The sequence below is a fragment of the Ceratotherium simum genome, chromosome 10 (genome assembly GCF_057802395.1).
Source record: "Ceratotherium simum simum isolate JZ-2026a chromosome 10, ASM5780239v1, whole genome shotgun sequence".
Lineage (NCBI taxonomy): Eukaryota > Metazoa > Chordata > Mammalia > Perissodactyla > Rhinocerotidae > Ceratotherium > Ceratotherium simum.
Window position 1 is genome coordinate 57,437,624 of NC_141909.1, and position 27,305 is coordinate 57,464,928.

The window sequence follows — 27,305 nt, forward strand, 5'->3', positions numbered from 1 at the left end:
GGGAGGAATGTCTACAACTCCTGAAAAAGTCATTCTCACAGATGTGTGAGGTGCAAATACTGGTAACTCATTTCTTGCTGTAAATGCTACTATCTCCCTAGGCCCACTTTTAAAATGCAAATACTCCTTAGAGGACGAGTCATTAAGTGAGCACCGAGGACTGAATGAGGCAACCAGATCCCAGAGATCTTCACTCGACAGACTCCTGGGAATCTAAGAATGGGGAGCCTGGAGTGGGTGATGGGGTACAGAAAGGGCCTGAGGGCACTGAAGCCTCCACATACCGGTTCCCGCATTCCCCCACCCCCGTCTTTGCAGGTTGACCAGTTCTTCAAGCTGAGATGCCTCTAAAAGCAAATCCGCTCTAGTCTCTCTCTCCCTGCTCCCCCAAGTATCACAGAAACAAGACCCAGCTGACCCTCAGGCCCAGAGTCCACTGATGTGGCAGGAACATTGCTGAATATCTTGGGTCCATTTTCTTAGTTTAAGAACACCAAGTTTGCGTTCGTTGGCAAGGTTCTAGTCGTGGTCCCAACCATTTGATATGTGACCTTGGGAAGGTCATTTTATGTCTCTGAACTTCTATTTTTTTAGTATATTGAGGATGCTGATGAGGATTAACCTGAGACTCAAATGGGGGAGCCCTTTGTGACTATAAAGCTCAATATAACACACTTTTTTGGTACCATTTTCTATTCCCCATTCATTGTTTTTAGTTTGCTCCTTTTTCTCCGATTCTTCTCATGGGGACAGGAAGGCCTTCTTGGGAGCACTATAGATGGACAAAAACAACACATTTCCACTCCTTATTCTAAAGGTTTCTAGGAACCAAAAATACCAGTTCCCATCTGGGATCACTTACTCATAATTCAGTCTTGTGTGCAATAATAATAGCCTGAAGTTATTCCCTCTTTGGCTCAGGTAATGTGGCACAACAAGAAGGCAGAGGTGATGTTTGCAGGAGCCTAAGGTCCTGTAAAACATAATTATATGCTTACTGAGGTTATGTTTGCTTATTTGTCTGGGCCACCTGTGATGCTACATAAATGTTTGTAAAGTGATTGAGTATCAGAAACCAGGGGAGGAACTGTGGCTTCCAGAGGTGTCAGACTTACAGGCAAGGAGGTCTTGGGTTCTGGGGAAGGGCCTGGGGATGAAGTAAGGATCCAAGGGAGCCATCTCTCCCAGCGCTGGCCAACCAGCCTCAGCTTGTTCCCTGGCCGTCTGTGCGGTTCCAAGGGAGAGCTGGTGCCCTGGTAGGATGTTCTGACAGATCAAGCAGGTTACAGCCCTTCCTTGGGACTACAGATCTGACATTTGCCTCTGTCAGTGACATGGTGTTTATTGGCCCCCTTTGGGCTCTAACCCAAAGACAGCTCAGCCCCAGGGTCCTAGCGATTACTGTGTGACTAGAGGGGCTGCATTATGAAATCTTCTATTGAAGGCACCACCCTTCTGGTGCTTGGGGGTGGGTTGGCAGCATAGGCAGCTAGAGGATTACCTGGTTGTTGGGGGAAGGGTGTTGTGTTTCAGGATCAGTTATTTTCGGTGGGGAAAAGATTGTTGATGGCCAGCCAGGGCAAGCTGCCTGAAACTAAATACTTATTTAGAGGCCTGCCAGGATCCGGCCAAGATGGCTGAGGCGAGGGAACGAGGCAGAGAGCACATCTGGTTGGCAAAAGACCCTCTCAATTCTAATGAGTGTTGTGTGGGGTTTGGGTGCTGTGCTTCTCAGTGACCAGAGAGTGGCCAAGGGGAGGACAAAAACGGCAAAAAGAGGGAGAAAAGGGCCTGCTGGGAAGGCTTACATGTATTTGCCTTTGAACAGAAGAGACAAAGCCGGCTAAACATGCTTACTTTCTTCAAATACACGAGAGGCTTCCTCAAGAAGTTGTTGAATTGTTCTGACAATGAAATACGAGAAAGCAGCCTACGCAGAGGCAAGATGGATTTTCATTGCCTTTTCATTCACACCGAGACAGGGTGCTGAATACAGAGTTGACCCAGTGGTAACGTCTGTGGGCTGAATGGGGCCCTCAGAGCACTTTAGAAAACAAGGAAAGGAAAGAGGACCCTCCCAGGTGCATGAGTGACCTCTGACCTGAGGTCCCACCCTCCGAGTTCCTTGTGTTTGACACTGAGTCATGGTTCTGGTTTATGAGGTATCAAGAGCAAAGTGGGTTCTTCGCATGATACAAAAATACTCCACCCTTGTGAAAGGATGGGTGGATTTTATAACTTGATAATAAAACTCTCTGAGGAGAGAACGCCCTCCCAGAGGCGGGAGATTAATTTTATCTTTTGTTTTTTCAGTTGCTTCTCTTCCCCTGCATCTTGCCTACCTTTTCCTACTACTTGCTCAACAGTGGGCAAAGAGGTTTTCGAGAAAGCACCCAAAACTTGAGGACCTTGATTCCAGAGCAGGGAAAGATGGCACAGGTTGAGAGCAAGCCCCTGACAGCCCGCCAACAGAGGGGTCAACATCTGCCCCCTCCCCCGAGCCCCAGGATCAACCTGGAGGACTCCTTGCGTGATGGCACCTCCAGCCCAGTGTCCTGGCTTCTGATGACACGCCATCTCCTCATGTCCAGACAGCTTAGTTCTGACCCTGAGGTTCCTGGGAAGGTGTCAGAGTTGTGTCTGGTTGGTCTGAAATATATCTCTGAGCTGGCCAGGTCCCCTTCCCCAACCTGCTGTCCTCGCCCATTTCAGAGCTAGCTTCCTCTGAGAGAGACCGAAAAGAGAAGGAAGAAATGATTTGGACGCTAAGTCTCCTTTCAACCCCAGCAGTCTGCTTCGTGGTCTCCACGGCTTTTGCTCACTTTGGAAGCAGTGAAGAAGGGAATGGGGGTGGCAAGAAATAACCATTCTGATTGAATCTGATTTAAAATGTTCTATAAAACTATACCAACAAATCAGGACAAACATCACACCAAGACCGGGAATCACAGGGTGTTTACGTTAATATAATGCCCACGGCAAACAAATACTAAATACCACAAAGTACCTGAGACAAAAAAAGAAAGGAAGGAAGGAAGGCAGGAAGGAAGGAAGGAGGGAGAAGAATAAAAAGGAGTCCGGAGTCCTGGCATTCGGAGATCCGAGGGGCACAGGCAGGGTTTCCTTGTGGAGGGGTAGCTGTGTGTGAGCGTCCCGTGGCCTCTTGCTTCACATCTCAGCTTCTGAAGAGCAGACCTCTGTGGCAGTGATGGCGATTCCGATGGCGAGGCTGCCATTGTCGGAGAAGAGCTGGGCCAGCGAGGTGTTGAGGACGAGGCAGTCCCCATCGGTGATCACCGAGTCCACGCACTCAAGGACAGACCGGGGAGTAGCCTCCCATTTGAGACGCCGATGGTTTCTGTTGAGCTCCAGGCGGTAGGTGAAGCAGTCGGCCTGGGTTGGGGTCCCGATCAGCATCATGGTGGCGAAGAACTGGGGGTGCCCCTCGTGCCTCTCCTGTTTCCTAAGCACCAGCAGAAAGTGGTGGCCGAGGCAGGAGTGCATGATGATCCAGTCGGCTGGCGCTGGGAGGTGCATGTCCGTGGCCAGGAAGACTATCTCAGCTCCCTGCAGGATGTCAACCCTGTGCATCTGCCGCAGGTGGGGCACCACCACCTCCAGGTGGCCTTCCCACTGGCAGGAGAACAAGGGGCATATGCAGGGCGTCACCTGGGCAGTGTGCAGCCCTGTCTCCTGGTGGTGGAGGTGGTGGGGGCGGGTGTGGTGGCGGAGGTGATGGTGGGGGCGGTGGTGGCGGTGGTGGTGGGTGAGGTGGTGAGGGGGGAAGCTGCCTTGCTCTGGCACACTCTGAGTGACGGCACGGCGGCTGGACACATACTGTAGGAGAAAGAGAAGAATGTTAGTGGGCGTGAGGCCAAGCTCTCAGCCCGCCTGAGACCCCCTGGCGTTCAAGGTGTTAAAACCAGACTCTCCAGTGCAGGTGGAGAAAGTTGTATTTCTTTTTTTTTTTTTTTTTTAATTTTATTTATTTTTCCCCCAAAGCCCCAGTAGATAGTTGTATGTCATAGCTGCACGTCCTTCTAGTTGCTGTATGTGGGATGCGGCCTCAGCATGGCCGGAGAAGCAGTGCGTCAGTGCGTGCCCAGGATCCGAACCCGGGCCGCCAGCAGCGGAGCGCACTCACTTAACCACTAAGCCATGGGGCTGGCCCGAAAGTTGTATTTCTTAAAAAATGAGAAGAGGGGCTGGACCTGTGGCTTAGTGGTTAAGTTTGGCGCGCTCTGCTTCAGCGGCCCAGATTCGGTTCCCAGGTGCAGGCCTATACCACTTGTCAGTGGCCATGCTGTGGCAGTGACCCACATACAAAATGGAGGAACATTGGCACAGATGTTAGCTCAGGGCAAATCTTCCTCAGCAAAAAAAAGAAAAAAATGAGGAGAACTGCTGGACTGTTTTCCAAAGTGACAGCCCCGTTTGTACATTCCCATTAGCCATAGAAGAGGGTTCCAATTTCTCCACGTCTTTGCCAACACTTGTTATTATCTGTTTTGACAAATATTTTTCTGAGACAAAATTAAATGTTTGGAATGTTGTGCCAAATTTAGATGCTGAAACATTGTCAGTCTTCTCCATGTCATTTCTTCTCAGTATAGAATCTAAATTTACCCAATTAAAAATAGAAGCTCCTTCAAAAGATTCCTTCTGCAAGAAGAGATTTTTCAAATTCTATAGGACATTAAAAAAAAAAAACTAAAAAAAAAATGAGGGACACAGTGGATGTCTTGGGTGGTTGAGATTCTGAAAACTCAGTCCAAGAAAATGCAATATTTACGCCTTTCTGATTCTTTAATAAGATACTCAAGCAAATAGGCAATTTCCCCCCTCAAATAACATGCATGATTATGGTCATTAGTCATAAAAAACAGAAAAATCAATTTTTTTTTCTTTTTTGATTCTGTTGGTTTTTTTTGCAGGCAATGAAGGTCAATGGATTTTTTTCCCTATTTTATCATTACTATTACTTTTAAAACAAAATTTCAGTGAGTGCCCATTTGTCAAGGGTTGTGCTGTTGGGTGCCCTTCTCCTGGGTCCTTAGGCAACTGGTGGGACACAGAGCTGATTATGCGCTATTGGGCCACCTTTCCTGGGGTTGAAGTCTCACCTGTGCCTCCGGGGACTGCCGCCGACCAGGCACACCTCTGCCCTGTGCCTGGCTCTCTGCTCCGGAGCAGCCTCCCCAGGGGCTCACCACCAGACGGCCTCCACCCTGAGACTCTCCTGACCTTTTGTTCCTCAGGGCAGTTTGCCCACAAATGCCCTCAAAACACCAGGAGCTGACAGCACCTTCTGATCAGATATCAGTAAACATTTATCCAGTACCTGCTATGGCCAAACCCTGCGGGCACTCGGGGTACAGCTGTGAGCAAAATAAACGCGGAGTTTCCTGGTGTGGGTGGTACAGACATTACTATGCATGTAATTAATTGTGGTTTTCACAAGGGTCCTCCCTGTGACAAGAGGACTGTGATTCATATTTTTCAGTTGAAGAAACAGGCTCCCCTAGTAACATGCCGGAGGTTGCAAAGCTCGTGGAAAGCCTGGGATTCATTGTCACGCCTCCTGGCTCTGAACACAGCAGCATCCCCCACCTCCACCCCGTCGTGCCCGCCTCCAGCTCCCCGCTCTGTTCCTTGAGTTTGAGTTCTTTTTTTCTTTAATTAGCCTGCAGGATGTAGGCTGTGCTGTGGAGGTGGCTGCACTGCAGGGCTCTCCAGGCATGAGGCCAACACGTGGCAGCCGGTCTCCGCCCTCAGGTAGTGAGTGTTGTGCCCTAGCTCTCCAAGGCCTTTCTGGACGGCAGGTACCTTTGGGCACTTGTCTTCTCACCTCCCTTTGGTTCATTTCCAGCGTACAGAGGATGAGGGCAAAGGTCTGTCATTCACACTCACCAGCACCGCTGCCAGTTTCTATCTCCTGGGCTCAGAGGGTAGCTAACAACGGAGGCCTGGCTAGCTTCTCTCTGTTTAGCGCATGTAGGGGACACACACACACACCCACACACCCACCCACGTGGTGTGCTGGGATGGTCACCCTGTGGCGCAGGTGACCTGGAGGCAAGTGGGGGCCAGCCTAGCTCTGCTCTGGAGCTGTTAGCTGTGTTCCCCCAGGAGTGCAGCAGACCTGGAGTGGAGCTACAGGGCCTTCCAGTAGTTCCTGCCCTGCTTCTGATGACAGCTACTGGGCAGCCTGCTGTCACCCATCCTGCACATCCACCAGGCCCACGAAGGAACAGGCTGTGTTCCAGAATCCTGCTAGTGATGAGTCTGACTTACCCTTTAGTGTTAAATATAGGGGAGGGAACTAACGAGTATGTAGCATCTACTAAGTGTTAGGCACTGCGGAAAGTAGGTATTTTTTGCATAATTATTTCATTTAATTTTTCACAGAAAAGATCAATTTCCTTTAAAAAAAAAAATTAAATCTGGCTGAGTTCCCACCTGCCTGCTGGTGGCGTGTACCATTTAGCCAGTGGGTGAGGGGGGAGGGTTCCTCCCATCCCTTGGGATTGCAGAAGAATCCCAGGCTCACATACTCTGTCAGCCAGGTGCAAGGCCCCTTCCAGGTCCTTCCAGCTGTCTCGGCCCGGCAGAAGGTCAGCCTCTTCTGCTAAGTTCAAGAGGACCTGGTCTTGGCCTCCTGTGGAAAGCCCCACGTGCTGTCAGCCCCTGAGAAGCCCCTCTCTCTCACTTAGTCTGTACAACAATCACCAGAGAAACATATTATACCTGTGTCTTACAGATGAAGAAACTGACACACAGAGAGGTTGAGTCACTTGCCCAAGGTCACACAGCTCATAAGGGGTGGAGCTGGGAATGGAGCCCAGATCAGTTAAAGCTGACATACATCATAGACTAGGAAGATCACAGGCTGGATGTCAGCAGAACCTGGACTGTTTCACTGTTTATCTGTCCAGCAGCCTTGATTAAGTCAGTTTCCCCATCAGCAAAATATTTATCTCAAGGGTTGTTAGGGGATCAAATCAAATGATGCCTGTCAAACAGCTTTAAGGACCACACCAAGCATTACATCAAGATGGTATTTCCATTTAGATGTGGTTTTGAATGAAGACTTCTGGTGGCCTTCTGCCTCTGTCCATGCCTGCCTGTGTCTGTCCTGGTCAGCTGACCTTTGCCCCTGGGTAGCACTCTTGGCTAAGCACAGGTAAGAGCCTGTAGACCCCAACATCGCACTTGACCTGGGCCTCCTGTCTCAACACTGACTCATGACGACAGAACATCCTGAACTTCCCATCTCGGAAATTGCCTCTGGGCTAGTTATTCTCCACATGCCCTTTTTCAGATCTATTTTCCATCCTCTCCATCCTGTTCTGTGCAGCTAGTATCAGAGATGTGAAATTAAAGTAAGGAGGGCATGGGGAAGAAATACCTTGACCTTCTTTTCTTCCCTCCCTCCAAACTTCCACCAGTGCCTCCCATTGGCTAAACCCGATCAGACACCTACCAGAAAGGAGCCCAGAGATGCAGTCAGCAAGGGTTGGCTCCTTTCGGAAATGGTGCTGGGTGAGGTGCCCTTTGGAAATGGCACAGCCGAAGAAGGAGTGCTTACCTGTATGCAAGTGTTTCAATTCCCCCCTCTTCAATGTTCATTGATCTAACCCTGCTGGGCCTTCTAGGCTGAGATTTGATGAGGCTGATGGAGGGGGTGGGGGTGATAGATAGATGCCTATAATTCATTAAGCCATTCGACAAAAGTGTGTACAGCATCTAACATGTGCAAGGGGCTGAAGATACTGAACAAGGTAAGCTCCTTGTTCCTGCCTCAGTAGCTCGCTCACTATGATTATGTAAAATATTATAATAGAATGCAAAAATGCAGGATGCAGTGGGGCTCTGAGAGTACAAAGTGGGAGAGGTAGCTATTCTAGTCAGTGTGAAGTGACATTTACACTGGGCAAAGGATGAAGGGTGAATGCTCTAACAGAATAGGCCAAAGGTTTGCTGATGAGTGAATAGCAGGTTTGAAGGAGCCGGGTATGATAGGACATGGGATGTTTAAAAAATGACAAGTTCCAAATGGCTGGTAAATGGATGACCTGGTGAAGATGGAGAGGAGGTGGGTCGCGGTGCTGGAGAGCAGTCAGACCATACTGCCTAAGTCATCTGAGCTTAGGCACCAAGATGACACCCGGTGCTCAGTGGAAGTCAGCACGAGGGCCCAAGAGGCACAGCTTCATGCTTCAGGCAGCTCCTGTGAGCAGCACCAGCAAAGCCTTCCAAGCTGGCACTCAGGACCGGGCCAGTTGCAAGTCCCGGCCCTTGTTTAGCGATTGGACCCTAGCAATGGTCATTCCCCCTAGACTCTCCCATTGCTTCCTTGGACCTCATCTGCCACTAGCCTTTTCATTTTTCAGTTGCTGTGGGGTAACAAAGCAGCTGGGAGTATATCCAAGTGACTGATGTGAATGACTATGCAAATAGAGTGAGACATTATAAACTCATCAAACCCCGTGCACTTGCTGTGCCCCAAGAAGGTGCTAAGAATAAACACAGCCTTAATTCTTCATTTCTTCCTGCTTCATCTTCTGATGCAAAATATGTTTCATTTGAACGATCTTTGGGTGAGCCAGGTCACAGGGCTGCTGGCAGGGAGAAGGAATTCTTTTAATTGGCAAAATGCTAATCGTTTTGGAAAATGAATTCTAATCTTCCCATCTAATACAGTGGATGTGTGAGTAATTACTTTCCTTCACTAAACTGTTAATGCAACATTAGTGATTACACTAATTAAAACTAATGAACTCTTACAGACTGATAAACCCCTCAGTCAGTCAGCGGATGCCTTCCTCCCATTGGCTGTATTTAGCTTCCCATTTGGAAGAGAGATCTTGAATTAACCTTTAGAATAATGCACAAAATTGGGTTTAGAAATGTTAGGCTTTATGGACTGGGTATAATTTTTTCCCCATGCATTAGTGAGACCATTTCCACTGAGGGTGTAATTGAATTTAAAAACACCTTCCTTAATTTGATCAGCCACACTCCCATGGTTGGTAATGGCTATCCCTCCAAATCCTGGCCTCTAAAGAGGAAACCTGCCCCCGGAAAATCACGTGGCCCTTTCCCCAGCATCTGCTCCCCGTGGTCAGTAAGCCCACTTAGAGGGCCGCTCTGCCCTTCAACTTGCTTCCAGGAACATCGCCATGCTGATGCATTTCAGCCGAAGGAGGGTTTGCACCCAATTTCAAATGACAGGCGTTTGCTTTGAGTTTGCTCATGCCCTTATTTGTGAGAGTTAATTAAGTGGGATTTTCAGAGCTGGGGAACAGGAGAAGCAGTGATGCTATCAATACCTATCACACACAGGGAGGAAGAGCAGGTGCAGGAGTTTGGGGGGTAACATTTCAGGGCAGGTATCGGAGTATTGGGATAAAGTCAAGGCCTCAACCAAGTTGGGAATCAGGTCTGCTAAGAAGCGAGAACAATTGTAACTGCTCTCAGGTCCTACTCTGTAGTGTTTAAAAATTCTTGCTGTTTCTGGGAAGGACAGTCAAGGCTGAAGGCTGAGGGTTGCCCATTCCATTTTCCTGGGATGCGCTGGCTGTCTACCTCTCTTCCTCAAAACCTAGCATGACTGTACGCGTGCACGCAAAACCCAGGAGGATGCTGGGATGCTTCCAAACAGTTAAGAAATAAGTTAAGCGGAGATAGAAAACAATAATGGGGCTTTTATGATCTAGGATAGAACATTTTCATTAGACAACGTATCTCATGCTCCTTTTCCCCCAGACTCACTTATACTTGGTACACAGATGGATGAGATCTTCATGTGGACAGCATGATAATGTCTATAATTTTCTTTAAAATACTTTAGTGGAGAGAATGTGATATAAATGTGTACATTTTTAACCTACACTCCAGGGGCTGTCACTTCCCTAATCACGAATTCACACTTCGAGGTGATCACCTAACATTTTACCGGGAAGGCCATACTCCAGAGATGATGACTACAATGCCTCAATTAGTATCCATATTTCTGAGCCACACCAGATGCTGCTAATTAACATTTCTGCAGAGGTTTTCATTGGTGAAATTAGTAGTTTGTTAATCAGTGTAACAGATGCTAGAAATGGACTCTCCTTGATGAACTCCGTGGTTTTCAAGCTGTGAAGATTGGTTAAAATATTTCAGAGAGATGTTTCACTTTAGGGACGGGCCCGGAAGCTTATTCCCTAAATATTCCTGTATCCGGCCACTGAGTCAAGGACTTGTGGTGGTCTGATGCCATGTCTCAGAGTATCAGGACCTTGCCTCTGATATATCACTGCATACACAGTGTCTTTGCTGGTGATCAAAATTATGTAAATTCAGTGAGGAGTCATTGGTTAGCAAACACACAGAAGCCTTGAGTCTTGGGCTATCTATGCCATTAATTAATTTAAAAAGAAGGAAATGAGTATTACTGTAAAAAGAGGTAAATGAAAATTTTGGTGGACAAATCTTAAAACCAAGGCCCACGGGTGAAAAACAACAAAAGGGGTCCATACAGATGTCAGCATATGCACCTGTCCTATGGTGTCAAAAGCCTCTTGACCAAGCTGGTCATCTTATAAATATTATAGTCCCTGGCTATGTGAGGGGCTGGGAAGGAATGTGTGGATGACATTGTGAAAACCAAAAATATGACTTAGTCCTCAAGCTCCCATGGCCCTTCATTAGTTCCTAGATCCTAGCCCTTGGCTGCCCAGCTTAGGTGATTTATACATGAATAGTTTCCTGTCTGTTGATCTGCCTTCAGGATGGAGACTCATTGTTCACATGTCCTCACTGCTAGCACAGTGCTGACATGCAAATAGAGCCTTGACACATATTTGTAGCACTCATCAATGCATTAGCAACAACTTCATATATGAGGACCATGCTGGTTCTTGTCTTTTATATAGTTCAGGTGTGTCAGCCATGGTCCCAATGGTATTGTCTGTTTGAGACCATCAGCCCCTGTAAGATGGGGATGCTGCCTTCTTCCCTAACCGGCGAAGTCAAGCAGCAGTTAAGATGGGTCCATACAATTCACTACTTATTTCAATTCATATTGAAAATCACTAGTTCGTGGCCTTCTCTCCTCAACTAGGTTGGAAGTCATTGAGGGCACGGGCTGTGTTTAGTTTGCCCAGCGCCAAGCCCACTGATGGGCAAAGCCAGCACTTTGCGGTGTCTGGCATCTAGTCAACTCTCAGTAAGTATTTATTGCTTGAATGAATGAATGAATGAATGATTCATATACGGAACCCTGTTCTGAACCATATCCATGGAAAGGATGTTCGTCTTCCACTGGAGGCTCTGTCCTCTACCCTTCCTTAGAAGTATGTGTGTGTGTGTGTGTGTGTGTGTGTGTGTGTGTGTGCGGGTATGTCCACAGCTGTGGGTTCATCAGGAAGGTCTCCTGGCAGCTCCTCACCCAGAACCTGACGGTGATGGGCCACAGAACATGCACTGGGCTCTGACCAGGAGGAGGGCGCTGGCGCATGCTCAGCTGCTATCATGGGAAGTAAAATAAAAGTTTTGAAGAAGAAACTTCTCATGCCAGAGAAGTACTTTCTTTCCTCTTACTTTTTACCAGATTACTCAAGCCTGAGGCATTCCCTTTATCAATAGCAGGTTGCTGCTCACAGGTTGTTTGGGAAGGACAATCTGCTGAACCAACCCAGGAAATCTGTCCACATCCTAGATTGATCTAGACCCACTTTATCCTCCTGCGTCTTGGCAGGACCATTGACCTAAGGAGGGGCTGGATACACCCATGTGTCCTTAGTCATTTTCTGCTAACAATCACCAGGAAGTAACTTCAATCCAATCCAAAGATAATTGCCTCTCCTCTAGCTATACCCCTCCCCAAGGGATGAGGTGCTAATGGGTTGTACCCACACAGAGCTCCCGAACTGGCCCTTCTAGACCACACTCCAGATATCTGGGATCCTAGAATTCCCTACCCAAAGGCTCTGAGTCAGCTTCCTGCAGCCTGTGCTATTTCTAGGATCCATCATCTAGAAGGTGAACCATTAGATGTGAGGTGTGGCCAGTGGTGACTATTTTGGGGAGATGTGAGCAGAGCTTGGATGTGTGGGCTGGGGTGTCCATTTGCCTTTGCATGAGACTCATTACCATGCAGGATTAAGCCTGATTAGGAAAAAGTGAGATGGATCATTGGCTGGGGGCTGTGGCCATCTAGATTATTATGAAGAGATAATCATTAAGGTAGGAGGGTAGAATGTATTTTAAGAGCCTCTTACCTTAATTTTTACTTTTAAGTATTTAGACGTACAGTATGTGGACTTGCATTTGCATGTTTGCCTTGAGGCCTGCAAATGTTCGGGGCAGGCCTGCAGTCAAACCACACGGTAGAGGAATGCTGCTCCATGTTCATTTATCCTTCGGCTCTGCCTTTCATCCGTGAGGTTTAGAGCATGCCAATGAGTTTTATGAATCTTTTGGATGAAAGACTTTTTCTTAAAAGCAAGTTTTTGTAGTCAGACTTTTATATCCGCAATTGGCAAGTGAAACCTGGTGCCTGTCTGAGCAGTTTAAAGGTTAAAATTTAATTAATTGAAGCTCCATTAACTATGAGCATCTCTGTGGGATAACTTCATCACCGTGGGAGTGACTCAAGGAAGGTGTGCCTAGCATGCTGGGAGCACAACCTCAGCCAGTCTGGACAACCTCAGGTTGCGGGCAACAGCGTTGCTCGTGTGTCAGGGGTCACTATGGTAGGAGGCAGTGCCCGTAACCTTAGAGAGGGGGTGGGTTGCTAAAAATGGTTACGTATGGGAATGCAAACTGCAGAAGCAGATGTGTCAGCGGGCTATGAGTGGGCAGAGGTGTGTCCTGGGTGGTCTGAGATATTCTGATGGCCAGGCTGCCCCAAGGCCACATGCCATCTTTGTTCGCCTGGTTATTCGAAGATATCATGACCAGAAACTTCGCAAATTAAGCTCTCTCTGCCAGAACTCTCCAGCCTCCCCATCCCCTAGTCCCAGAGAGGCCTTTGGCCTGGCTGAGTTGTATTCCTCCTTCAGGTGTTCTTTACTGTGACTAGGTCAGGTCTGTTCCTTAACAACACGCAACACACTTACTCAATGTCCAGTTTTCCTGCTGGACTGTGACGTGAGCTCCAGGTGGGTGAGAATTGCATCTGATACCTGCTGTATCACCAGTGCATGTAGTGCTTGGAACATGGCAGGCACCCAACACATATTTGTGGAGAGGATGAAGGAATGACTCCTCCCTGTTGACTTATCACTGCAACACAATCCATGCCCTTCTCACCATCTGACAGCCGCCACCCTAAGGCAGGTCACCCTCATCGCCCATCTGGGCTACTACTATAGCCTCCTAGCTAGTTGTAGTGGGTTGAAAGGTGGCCCCCAAAAGATATGTCCCCTTGCTAACCCCTAGAACCTGTGAATGTGACTTTATTTGAGAAAAGCATCTTTGCAGATGTAAATAAGTTAAGGATCTCAAGATGACATCTTCCAGGATTATCCAGATAGGCCCTAAATCCAATGACAAGTGTTCCTAGAAGAGACAGAAAGAGGAGAAGACACAGTCACAGAAGAAAAGGCCGTGTGAAGATGGAGGTAGAGATTAGAATAATGTGGCCACAAGCCAAGGAATGCCTGGAGCCACCAGAACCAGAAGTAAGGACGGATTCTCCCCTAGAGCCTTCAGAGTGAGTGTGGCCCTGTTGACACTTTGATTTTGGAATTTTGGACTCCAGAACTGTGTGAGAATAAATTTCTGTGATTTTGAGCCACCAAGTTTGTGGTAATTTGTATGGCAGTTCTAGGAAACGAATAAATGAGTCTTCCTGCATCCATTCTTGCCCTCATACAGACTGTAACTTTTCTCACTAAATATTTTAATGGTTTTCCACCAGATTCAGAGTGAAGCCCAAACTCCCTATCGTGGCCATCAAGAACCAACACATTGTGGCCGCTGTCTAACTCTTGCCCTCAACTTTTCTTCACCCCCCACCCTCCTTGCTCACTCTGCTCTAAGCACATTGGCCTCTTGCTGGTCTTTGAACATGCCATCTACACCTGCCACAGGGCCTTTGCACAGTCTATTCCTTCTGCTTAGTACACCACCAGATATCCATGTGGCTTACTCTCACACTTCATTCACATCTCTGCTCTACAGTGACCTCCACTCTGATGATCTCCTTCACTTACCTATTAAAAAAAAAACCTCTGAATCTCCTTTCCTTGCTTTATCTTATTTGATAGCATTTATCAATACTATAGGATTATAATACATATTACAGCATATATAGAGTGTAGGTCATATATTTATCTGTGTACTTTCTGTCTTCCCTGCTGTTTCTTGGACTAGGACCTTGGTTATGCTCACTGCTGTATCTCTAGAATATTATCTGGTACCTAAAAGAGCTGAACACCTTTTTTTTTAAAGAATGGATAAATTCCTTTGGGTCTTAAACTAGAGGACCTGCATAAAGTGTGCATGTCACCGGAATGTTGATGTGACTTCCTCCATTCCCAGCCCCCTGCCCCGGGTCTCCCCATCAGAGTTTTGAGCAACTCTGACCTGGTGGATTTCTCACAGCCTGGCTGCTGAGACCATGGCACTTCTGGTGTCTGTAAGGAATTAGGGAGGTCCCGGAGAGCAGCATTCACACGTGTCTCTGATTCTGGGTGTATCTTTGAACTGCTTCTTTGCAAATTCAGAGTGAAATGAAGCAGAAGCAATCCTGAGCTCACTCTGACCGGACTTTAAAACTGAACCAGTGCTTAGGGTCAGGCTAGCTTACCGTGTGAAACATTAGGCCTGTCCCATCCTGGCTCCCAGTCTGTCTCCAAATCTCACACCGCTGATGAATTCATGCCTGCACACCTGCTATCTTCTAAGTCTTCTAGACCCAAGATGCAAGGTTTTGAGAGGAGTAGGGGTTCCCTCTGCCTGCCTAGGACCTCTGCTTGGAGTTCTGGATTCCTACCTGAGGATTTGCCTCTTTTTTTTTTGTGAGGAAGATTAGCCCTGAGCTAACATCCTATGTCAATTCTCCTCTTTTTGCTGAGGAGGACCGGCCCTGGGCTAACATCCGTGCCCATCTTCCTCCACTTTATATGGGACGCCGCCACAGCATGACTTGACAAGTGGTGTGTCTGTGCGCCCCCAGGATCTGAACCCGCGAACCCCGGGCCGCCGAAGCAGAGTGCATGCACTTAACTGCTACGCCACCAGGCCGGTCCCAGGATTTGCCTCTTGCCTGGATGATTGAGACTGGGAATAGCCTCACAGTCAGGAAACGCCATGTCTACACACAGGCATGTGTGTGACCTATAGTCCTTTGCCTCAATACCCATGTCCTAACACAAGAGATGAACAAATCTAGAGCAGAGAACTAGGTCATTTCACACAAAAGACCATCTTCCAACAGCAGACGTAATTCCCAAATAATCATCTTTAGCAAATTAGACCTTCCTATAAGCCTGTCCTTAAAATAGGAACTGTGTCATTTGACCAAGAGTAGATGGAAAGACAGTGCTGCAGAGTAGAAAGAAAATATTTTTGAAGTCAAACCCACTTGGGTATGAATCCTGGCTTTGTTACTAAAAGCAGTGAGACGGTGAACTCATTAATTAACCTCTCTATGCTTCATTTTCTTCATCTATGAAATGGGAATTATCATATCTCATAGGGCTGAAGGGAAGACTGAAGGAGACATGAAGTACGTTGTATGAAACCATGGGGGCAGGGTCTGAGCGGCATTGCATAGACGGTGCCTTCGCTTAAGCCCAGCTCTCTCTGCTTAGGAACCACCTCCACCTGCTGTATCTCTAAAATGTGTTTCCTGAGCCAAGTCTGCCCTGCGCATGTTTCTCCTTCCCCAGAGCCTCAGACCCACTGCCCATAACTCACTTGGCATATGGCTATTAATATATAGTTGACAAATGAAAATTTAATAATGGCAATAATATTCATGTTGATTTGAACCATCGTTATAAATAACGTCTAAGTAGCCCTGCTATATGGAGGAGTCCCTGGAAAAACAAAGGCACGGCCATACCAGGATGGCTTAAATGAAACAGATCAATGATACCAAATGTTGGCAAGGATGTGGAGCAATTGAAACCTCATACACTGGTAATGGGAGTATAAATTGGTACAATCACTTTGGGAAATTTTTTGGCAGTATCTACTAAAGCTAAATGTATCCCAGCTCTGTACACAGAACTCAGCAATTCCACGCTGGGGCACACACCTGTTGGGGAACAATTCTCCGTTGGTCTCTTGCATTTCTACACATCTTGCAAGCAAGGCACTGAATGTCCTCTGCTCCAGACTATCTTTTCAAGGATGTTTGTATGGTGAACAGCCTTAAAATATAGAGAGAGTTTCCCTCTCTGGAGCAAAGGGCAGATTTGCTTACAGCCTTGGGACACAGAGTTCATATCTCCCTCCAGAGCTAAGGGCAGGCATGCTTACTGTCCATTATAAAAGATTCAGGTTCCTAAGTCTTTGTAATGCAACCTACTGTGTGTGTAGGCATCATTTGGCCCTCTCTGAATTACGCTATGGGAATTGTGTCTCGAGGAACTGGTGCAAAAATGCAAATACTCTGGCTGTTGCTATTGCTGTGGGTAAGAAACTGCTCTTCGTCTCTGACCCAGGAGTCTCGTGCCTTCCACCAGCATCCAGGAAACTTGGGCAGGCTACTTTGTGAGCCTGAAAGCCAATTAAAATCTCAGACCCTTAATAGTTATATTCAACACCTGACAGAAATGAGTGTTATGTGATCAAAAAACATATACATGAATACATATAATTCATAAGAGCCCTAAATCTAAAAGCCAGGTAACTGTCCTTTAAATGGATACGTTGTGGTAAATTCAGACAATGGAATGCTACACAGCTATAACAAGAGAATGAACTACTGCTACGCACAGCAACATGGACAAATTTCAAAAACATGTTGAATAAAGAAAAGCTAGACACAGAAGAGTATATACTTAATAACTCTATTTGTACGAAGGTCAAAAATAGTCAAAACTGATCTATGGTGACAGAGGCTTGAACGGTGATTATTTTTGCATGGGGGCATGTTGACTGGAAAGGGAAATGAGAGATCCTCTGGGGCGCTCGAAATATTGTAACTCTTGATCTAGCTGGTGGTTCTGTGGATGTAGATATATGTAACAATCCATTGAGATAGATGCTAAAGATTTGTGTACTTCATTGCATGCTATACACGAAACAACAACAAGAAAAGAAAGAGAGGGGAATGGGAATGTGTGGCCATTGTCTCCAGGTCACTGTTAGATGGGCATTGTCGGCTGAAAGAGTCTAGGTGATATTAGTGAAGGAGTTCATTCAACAATCAACGTGAGGAGTTGGAACCCTGGGAAAGCAGTTCAACAGTGCGCTCTGATGGAACTGCTCCGAGATGTGTGAGGTTAAGTGCAGCTTATGTCTCTTTCACAAACTGTACGTGCAGGGAAGAGGAAAAGAAAAAAATCTTACAACTAGGTTTCATATACGTCAAAACAAAAAGGGATAGAGTACATCTGGGCTTTTCTCTAATGATAAGGTGAAGGCACCATAAACAAGAATTTCTTGGTTATACATCAAACAAGTTCAGAGATGCCAACGTTATCTATGTGTGGAGGGAGGCAAGGACCAGGGTCGTTAATTATTCCCTCAATCTCTAAGACATGCTACTGGGAAATGTGAGAGCAAGGTTCCCCTTTATCTTTTCCTGTGGTGGATCTGCCCAGCTGGCGTCTTCAGTCATGAGGTGTGGGGTTGCGAGGTCATTTTGACATAGGCTGAAGATGGCCTGCACGGCTGCTTCACCATACAGCATGGATTTTATTGTACTGACTTAAAGCCTATGCAGTTTGCTTGCTAGATTTGCCTGATAGACCAGGGAGAGAGGTCCCAAAAATCTGTCCACAGCATATTGTGTGGGTCTTAAGGAAGAATCCTAGAAAACCTTTTCTTTCATTTTCCCTGGTGCTCATTTGACCCGCTGGTTGCCTGTGATACTAACAGCTAGGGGGATTGGAGGTTGGGAATGAGAGTCACAGCAGGGGCAGGCCCTGGGAGTCCAGGGAGAGTGAGTCCTGTGGGCTTAGAAGGTGGAGTCGTGGGTGACACTCTCGGGGAGACGCAGGGCCTGGAAGCCCAGAGGAAAGGCAGTGATGCCTGGAGTGGCGCAGGCCTAGTGCTTTGGCCCTAGGGGCAGAAGGCTCCTCTCTGAGACTAGATTACGGGTTACCACGGTGTGTCACGGGGTTAGAGGAGGCCAACCCCTGACTTAGGGCAAGTGCCTGGCTAAATAAATGGCTTCCTCTCTCTCTGCCACGAGGCTTTCCTCGCCCCAAGTTGAGGGACAGCACAGCCATGAAAAGCTGCTGACAGCTCCAGTAAATCCTCGTAAGTGGGGTGGGGGCAGGTGTTTTATTGACTCTAAAGCTTGCCCAATAGCTGGGTATATATTTAATAAAAATCTTAGGCTTAGGGGGAAGACATGGGGAGGCAGAAGGGAGAATTGCTGCCCCCTGGGCTTGGGAGGTTAGCAGTCTGGCCAGTCCCTAATAACTCATTCATCCAATATTCATCTTTGAGTTGTTACAGACACCGTGTGTCTCTAAGGAACACGTTTATTAGTGTCTACTAAGATAATTAGCCCAATGCACTTCAAGGCAATTGAAATTGTCCCCATAAGTGTATTTCTTTTCAGAATGCACCATGACTACTTTTCAACATTGATCCTGTTTTGTTCACATTTCCCCCATTGGAGAGTGCTCACTTTCTACAAGCATCCCAAACTGGCCCAAGGGGAAGGAGATTAAGTCCCTGGGCTCCAACTCAGCCATCTGCAGGCTAGGATTGCTGCAACCTGAACAATCCTGCAGCCTGGGTCACCTCTAGGATCACCCGGGGGCGGCCTTGCTTCCTCTCTCTCCTCTATTCCCTGCGCTATCAGGGGATGTTGTAGAAGGGAAGGCACATGCAAGGCTTCGACTGATCCAAAGCACTGATTTTATGCCCCGCATTTCTATAATCTCCCATAACGTCCTTGCAGTTTCACAAGCAGCTAAACTCTCCTTTCACTACTCCACTAAGAGCCGGCTAGACGGGGAACTTGAACACTGTAGTGTGCGCACGAGTTGTCTGGGCATCGTGTGAAGATGCAGAGTGACTCAGCAGGTCTGGGCTGGGGCTGAGATTCTGTGTTCCCAACCAGCTCCGGGAATGTCACAGACCACACTTTGAGGAGCGAGGGGCTGGACCAGCTCTTCCCTGCCCACTTATACCCTGCTGGGCATCCCTTTTGGAATCAAATAAATGGTTTTTAATAACCTCAGACATTCCTTGTAACTCTCTGATTCTTTAACAACCTCCAGCCCTTGCAGGTTTCACGGTAACTTCATAATGGAGGTCATAGGGCTGCCCAATTCCACAAGATAACGACTTGATTTGTCAGTTGTACGGAGTCCCCATGCCCAGGCAGAGCTTGGTAACACAGACCGACTTCCTAGGAGGAGCAGGAGGCAAGCATAGCTCTGAGGGAATTTTTAAGCACAGAGTGAGAATTTGGTTTATCTTCTTTTGTTCACAGTGTTTAGATTCATTTTTTGGAGAGCGCTTAGCTTTAATTAATAAATTCTCCATTTTTTATGGCTGCCCATAATTTCTGACTGTTTAGTTTAATTGGGTTCTCATGTTCAGAATTTAGAAGCAGCTTCCTCCTCTTAGTTTTAAGTAGTAATACACAAACAAAAGACAAATATCACCCTCTTCAGCAGCATTCATTGATTTCTGTACCATTCTGCTATTACATAGTGAATTCATTCATTCATTCACTCACTTATTCATTCAAAAAACATACATTGAGCAGTTACTATGTGCTGTGGGAGGTGCCGGGGATAAAATGGTGAACGAAGCAAACATGTTCGGTGTCTTCATGGAGCTGACTTTTCTAGTAGGGAGAGCAAATGCTTTCAGGGGTCAGGGAGGGATTTGTAGGAAAATGGTCCGGGGGGATCCTGTCCAGTGTCTTGCATAGGTCTGAGTGCAAACTGCCCTGTCCTTTATGCTTTCTCTTCTCTTAAAATCGAACCCAGTGGGAGGGGAGGGAAGATAAGAAGGAGGAGAAGGTGCCTTGGAAGGGAGATGAGGAAGGAGCTGTAATCTACTCTAAGGGTCTGATTTCTGTATAAATTACCTGTAAAGGAAGGGGAGTTTGGAAGGACATTATCCTTCTCCCCATTCCACCGCTGCCAAAAAATTTTTCCATAAATCTAATATTGGAGAATATTTCAGAAGGAAGATAAGTTGATAATGGCACTAAAGCCTTCCTCCATAAAACACAGAAATGACAAGTCCTCTATCCCAGCCCTGCTAATGTACCACCCTCATGACAAGGGGTCAAATGAACTGAAGTCTCTTCAGTTTCTCCCCATTACTAGAACTCGGCATTTCCATAGCATTTGATCTTGGCCAAGCACTTAACAGTCATTCCCTGGCTAATCTTCACAGATCTTTATGGATAGGTCTCAGGATGAAACTTAAATTTCCTTGTGTTGACTAAGAAAGGGAACAGAGGCAGAGTCAAACCCAACCCTGTGTGTGATAGGGAGGGACAGGGACACATGGCAATGCGGGCTCAGGGAGAACTGAGATGGGGGTCCCAGTTCTTCCACTCTTTACAAAACCAAGAGCAACTCTCTCACGTTTCCGGGCCTTAGTTTCTATGACTGTAAAATGAGAATGATGATAACTGCCCCTCTCCTGGGGGATGGGAGGAAGATGTTAAAATGTGTTTTAAATGGTGAAATGCATTTGGAAGAAAGTATTATATGGATGCAAATCATGGAAGGGCATGCCCAACACACGTAATTGTCATGGCCCACACCTGCTGGGGGCCTACGCCAAGCACATTACACGCATCAACTCATTTAATCCTCCTCCAGGCTCCATACGGTGGAGACTATTATCACTAGCAGTTTGCATACTAGAAACTAGAGCAGAGAAAAGACAGGGTCTTTCCCAAGACCTCAGAGTTAGCAGTAGTGAAGTGGGGTTTTGATCCTCAGGAGTCTGGCTTCAGAACACTGAACCGAGCCCCGCAGGGCTTGCTGCCTGCTCTCTGTGTGAGAGCCAAAGCTCAATTATCCACCTGTGGATTATCTGCAGCTCCTATTTCATTTCATCCCAAGCTGACTTTTTCCTGCCATCCAGTTCAGCTCATTAGTTGGCAAGGGAGCACAGGGACTTAGAACTAATCCTAATATTAAGTAAAGAGCAAAGTATAATTAGGAAGATAAATCTTCTGGGGAAAAAAATGTACGTAGCACGTTCCAAAGTCAAGCACGGGTGACTTTTCCCATCTTCTAGATGATCTACACCGCTGTTCTCTTTCCCTAGTACAGATCACTATGGATTGATGGTGGATTTTCTTTTTTAACATTTTTTTTTTTTCTGATTAGAAAGGAACATATTCTCATTACAAAAATTTTAGAAAATTCTGCCTTGTATAAAGAAAAGAATAAACTCAGAATGACACCACACTGACAAGTACCATTATTAACATTTTTCTGTGTACTTTTTTCAATGGCTTTTAGACATAAATACCTAAATATTATATGTATAGTCTTATAAGCTATTTTTTTCTTAATAGCTTATGGAACAATACATGTCAAAAAAATGTTGATTAATACCATCGTTTTTCTCAGCTCCATTGGCCTTGGAGCACTCCTAGAGAACTCATGTGGATGTGGCATAAGTGGTTACATTCAGATCTGGCTAAGAGAGAAACAGTTGCTGCACACATCCAACATTTTATTTGTTCATTCATTCAGCAAATCTGCCAGATATTGGGGATAAAAAGAAAAATAAGATCCAGTTCAGACTCTCAAAGTGTTCACTGTCTTATCTCAGAGACTCCGCATCAACTTCTTTTCTGGCCCGATCTCCCTGTCGTCTGTTGCCTCCTCCTCCCTTGTCCAGACGGTCAGAGAGTAGCTTTGTCGTTGGAAGCAGTCAGGCCTTATTTGCTGACCCTCCCCCACTTCCAATCCTTTCCCTTTTTTGCCTCTGGGTTTAACAGTAGCATAAAACTAATTTATAGCTCTTGCCAGGAAGAGGACAAATTTTCATCTCAGCCTGTCATGCGAAAAGCAGTGGTACAAATGAATAATTGTTGACCCATGCTACCTATTAGAGATTGTGCTGGGATCACCTTGTTTGTTGTTTTAACACAAGAAATTAAGGGTCTTGGTGAAGATTTCCATAGAACATCGTCTTTGTGGGTGACCTCTCCTGGCGCCATGTTCACGGTGGGGAGGGGGATGGGGCCTCCCTTCCACAATCATCCCATGAGAAGGACAGACTCTGCCTGTGTCCACTTTTGACTGTAGGTTCAGGGCCACTTTCCCCTAGGGTCCTTATCAATCAACACATGCCTATAGAGCAACTAGAATATGCTGGACACAGTGTGACATGTTGAGGGGGACATGGCCATAGATGTTGTTATTTTGGCCATCAGAGAGCTCACCAACACTTGCCATGTGTAGAGCCATATGTTTCTGCAATATAAGTGTACATGGAGTGACGCAGGCTGCGTTCCCTTCAGTACCAAATTGCTTGAGATGTAGGAAAAGGCTTGTGTACGGAGTAACCTTTGAAGTGGGCCAGAAACAATGGATGAGAGCTGAGTGGTGGAGGGATGAGAGGAGAGTACTCCCGGAGGATGGGGAACAGCTTGAGCATGGTGAGGAGCTAGTCTTTTCATGGGCTGGTGAGGCCTCAGCAGAATAATGAGAAGTAAGGCTGGGCAGGAAAGATGCAACCAGATAACCTAGAGTTTTGAAAGCAAGATGGGGTTGGGAGAGATGGCAGGGGGTTTCACAACAATTTTGATTGGTTCCATATACTGGATATATGACCATGATACAAAGGCTGTATTGAATATGACATGCCTTCTAATATTAGTGACTAAAAATTATAATGGAAATGTGTGTCTAGAGCCTTTCATGTAGCAAGGGCTCAGTAGATATTTAATAACAAATTACATTATTCATTCTTATGCCATCTTTCCAGTGAAGAACTATTACCTCAAACTATCACTAGCATTATTAAAAGTATTTTCATATCTAGTGTATCCTGTAATCCTGAATATAGGTAAGGTCAGGTGCATTCGTCACCCAGTCAATAACATTTGCTGACTGATATTCTCTACATTCCAGGCATTGGTCTAGGCCAGCTGGTGAGGACATTAAGGGCAGTGAGGCTGAATTTTGATGGAGAGTCTGCTTGTCCATGCTGACTCTGGAAGACGCAGGTAGCAGGGGGGGATAATGCTCTTCATAGAGATTGGGACATCACACAAGAGAACCAACCAGAAAATTAGTACAAAGAGTAAAAAAATTCAATAAAGTGGCAGGGTGACAGTTTTCCCCATGGTCCAGTTTCTTCCCACCACCTGGCCTTGACCTTATGATGGAGGTGGTGAGGTTATAGAGCAAGGTGGGTGAGCCAGAGAAGGAACTATTAAGTTAACCCTTCTTTTGGATCTTGGAGTATGGTTCCTGGGCAGAAAGCAGAGTGGGAAAAGCTTCTGGATTATTAGAATAATTCTCAGCAAAGATATGCATATACTAGATGGGGGAGCCACATTTGCTATCTCTAGGAGCCACAGTTTATGTCTTGGGATAGGCAGTGGGGATACTCTGGGATAACGCAATATTCTAAAACAGAGATCAGAGGCCTTGGTGAGCCTCATGAAAGCGCCCAGCTAGCTCCAGTTCTGCATTCAGCATGTTGCCATCCCAAATTAATATGCATTAGGCAGGCTAAAGAAGGTGGAACAAGGAGTTCTGGATTGAAGCTGCCGTGGACCATAAAAGCTGCTCAATAGGGTATGGGCAGGAGTGACTTAATCTTCTGACTAGTTGGAAAGTGAGGGCTGCACTTTATACAACTCTGTCTTGCTCAGGTCCCTGGTGGGCATATAGCAGGTGAACAAGCAGGGTCTGTTGACACGCCTGAGTCTGTGGATTTAGTTTTATTCATTCATTCATCAAACTTTATCAACCATCTTCCATGTGGCAGGAACTGTGATAGATCCTGATGATAAAAAAAACCTAGCGTCTGCCCCCTAAAGAGAGCACAGTCTGATGGAGGGACAGGCTGGAAAACAGACAGCTACAATACAGGTGTAGTCAGTGCTATGGTAGAAGTAAGCCCAAGGTGCTGTGGGAGCAGAGGAGAAACAGTGAGAGACATCTGGCCAGGGAAAGTCTCATGGAGGAGGTGACAGCTGAGCTGAGCCTTGAAGGACAAGTTGGGTCTACGTTGTCAAAAGGCATGCTGTGGGGAGAAGGAAAGGGCATTGGGGTAGATGAAAAGCAAGGACATGTGCAACAGAGTTGAAGGCTGCAAACAGTTCAGCAATCCTGGGAGGTCAAAGTGGTCAAGGTCAAGGTGGGTAGGGGTGAGGAGAAATGACACAGAAGAGGCCTCCAAGCTATGTATGCCCTGCTGAGGAGTTTGGGTCTTGTCATGAGGACTTTGGTGGGTCACTAAAGGATTTTAAGGGGGATCGTGAAGAGGTTCATACAAATTTCTAATTAAAATATCACCAGGTAGGTGTGTGGGATGTGACGAGGCATATAAGTTTAGTAGCAGTTACAAAATGCATATTTTTATTCAATCACATACAATCCCTTTGTAGAGATGCATATAGTCCACTGAAAACTGATTGAGTCCTAAAAAGTAAATTGTGTTTGGAACTTCTCCAAATAGAATGGTTTTACAAATTACATTTTTAAAAATGCAATCACTTTATATTTTATTTAAGTGAGTTTATTATTACTGTTACTACTATTAATATATTAACATTGCTATAAATACATATTAATAAAAACAAACCTATTTCTAAAAAGCAAAGACTCCTTTTACATTGCAAGTACTCTCTCTTAAGCTTTAAAGTTGTAGATTCAAGTTTTGTGTACAATATCAGGTATTTTTCAAATTATCTTTTAATTTTGAACTAATTTTAGACTTAGAGAAAAGTTGCAAAAATAGTACAGAGATTTCCCATGTAAGGTTCATCCATCTTCACCTAATGCTAACATCTTGTATAACCATTATGCAATGATCAAAGTCAGGAAAATAAAATTGGTACAATACTCTTAACTAACTACAGATCTTATTCAAATTTAGGCATAAACTACTCACCAAGTCTAGATTACCGTAGGTTTCTTCAGGGAATCACTCAAAGAGAACGGGATAAGAAGGAGAGGAAAATAGCTATTGACTAGGTGAACAGGCACCAAGTCTCCCGCATGGAGAATCTGGGTTTACCGAGCAGGATCTAACTTCTTGTTTCACATTTAAATTGTTCCACTGGGGCTAATGAGCAAAGGTGGGACTCCCAGAGAGGTCTCCTTTCCCCCAAAGAACAACTTGAGTCATTACTTAAGGACAGTGTAAAAATATGAAATGAGAATCAGCTCAGAGAGGAAATTTGTAGAAATTATAAAACACTATGTTGCTCCAGCCTATGCAAATATATGTATGCTTTCCCTAGAAAAGATGAATTAAGAAAAGTAATCCCAGGAGACATAGAAAATCTAAACACAGCGATTGCTAAGAAGCAATAGAGAACATTGTTGCTCCCCTCCCACAACCCTCCCAAGATGCAACCACCAGGCCAGATAGTTTCATAGGGGAATTCTACCAGATCTTTACCAAACAGATGATCTTTATCCTACTTAAGTTGTTATCAGACCAAAAGGAAATCTTATTTTTAGAAAATTGCATAATATTAATAATAAAATTTAATGAAGATAACACAAAAAGAAAACTATATACTAATCTCACTTATGCACATTGATATAAAATTCTAAATAAAATGGTAGCAAATAGAGTACAGCAGCAGCATATTGAAAGAATAATATCCCTTGGCTGGGAAGGAATGCAAGGATGGTTCAATATTTAGAAAGCTATTAACATGATTCACCATATAAATAGATCAAAAAGAATTACATAATATCTTCCTTCATGTTGAAAAGACATTTGATACAGTGAAAAATGAGAGAAAATATATGCAAATCATATATCCAATAAGGGATCCAGAATACATAAAAACTCTTACAACTCAACAACAAAAAGACAATAACCCAATTAAAAAATGGAAGAATTTGAATATGCATTTCTCAAAAGAAGATATATAAACGGCCAATAAACACATGAAAACATGCTCAATGTCATTAGCTCTTAGAGAAGTGCAATTCAAAACCACAGTGAGATACCAATTCAACACCCCCTGGGATGACTAAAACAAAAAAGACAGATAGGGGCCGGCCAGGTGGCATGGTGGTTAAGTTTGTGCACTCCACTTCAGCGGCCCAGGGTTTACAGGTTCAGATCCTGGGCGTGGACCACCGCACTGCTCATCAAGCCATGTTGTGGTGGTGTCCCACATACAAAATAGAGGAAGATTGGCACAGATGTTAGCTCAGGGACAATCTTCCTCAGCAAAAAGAGGAAAGATTGGCAACAGATGTTGGCTCAGGGCCAGTCTTCCTCACCCCCCCCAAAAAAAAGACGGATAACAAGTGTTGGTGAGGATACGGAGAAATTGGAACACTCATATACTGCTGGTGGAAATATAAAATGGTGCAGCTGCTTTGGAAGACATTCTGGCAGTTCCTCAGAAGGTTAAACGTAGAATTATCTTATAATCCACTTCTAGAGAAATGAAAACTTATGTCTACACAAAAACGTTTACACGAATGTTCAAAGCAGTATTATTCATAATAGCCAAAGATTGGAAAAAACCCAAATGCCCATCAACTGATAAATGGATAAATGTAGTGTATTAATACATGTTGCAATATGGATAACCTTTGAAAACATTATGCAAAGTGAAAGAAGCCAGTCACAAAAGACACGTATTGTATGATTCCATTTGTATGAAATGTCCAGAATAGGCATATCCATAGAGACAAAAAGTAGATTAGTGGTTGCCAGGGGCTGGGAGAGGGGAGGGTGAGAATGACTGCTAATGGATATGGGGTTTCTTTTGGGGGTGATGAAAATTTTCTAAAACTAGCTAGTGGTGATGGTTGTACAACTCTGTGAAGATATGAAAACCAACCGAATTATACACTTAAAATGTATGTGAATTGTATCTCAATAAAATTGTTACAAAAAATAGGACTAAGAGAAACTTTCTTAACAAGTAGGCTGTCATAATTTATATTGAGCAAACCTGGAAGCATTACTGAAACCTGGAA

General features: G+C 45.4%; 1 protein-coding gene across 1 annotated transcript in view; it reads right to left on the reverse strand.

Annotated features, from left to right (window-relative positions):
• Positions 1-3,168: 3,168 nt before the first annotated feature.
• The window catches only part of SIAH3 (siah E3 ubiquitin protein ligase family member 3), a 63,957-nt gene continuing 39,820 nt past the window's right edge, over positions 3,169-27,305 (reverse strand). The window contains exon 2 of the mRNA XM_087435765.1: positions 3,169-3,837. Coding sequence (XP_087291891.1) covers positions 3,169-3,837 — 669 coding nt within the window. The remainder of the gene's footprint in view (positions 3,838-27,305) is intronic.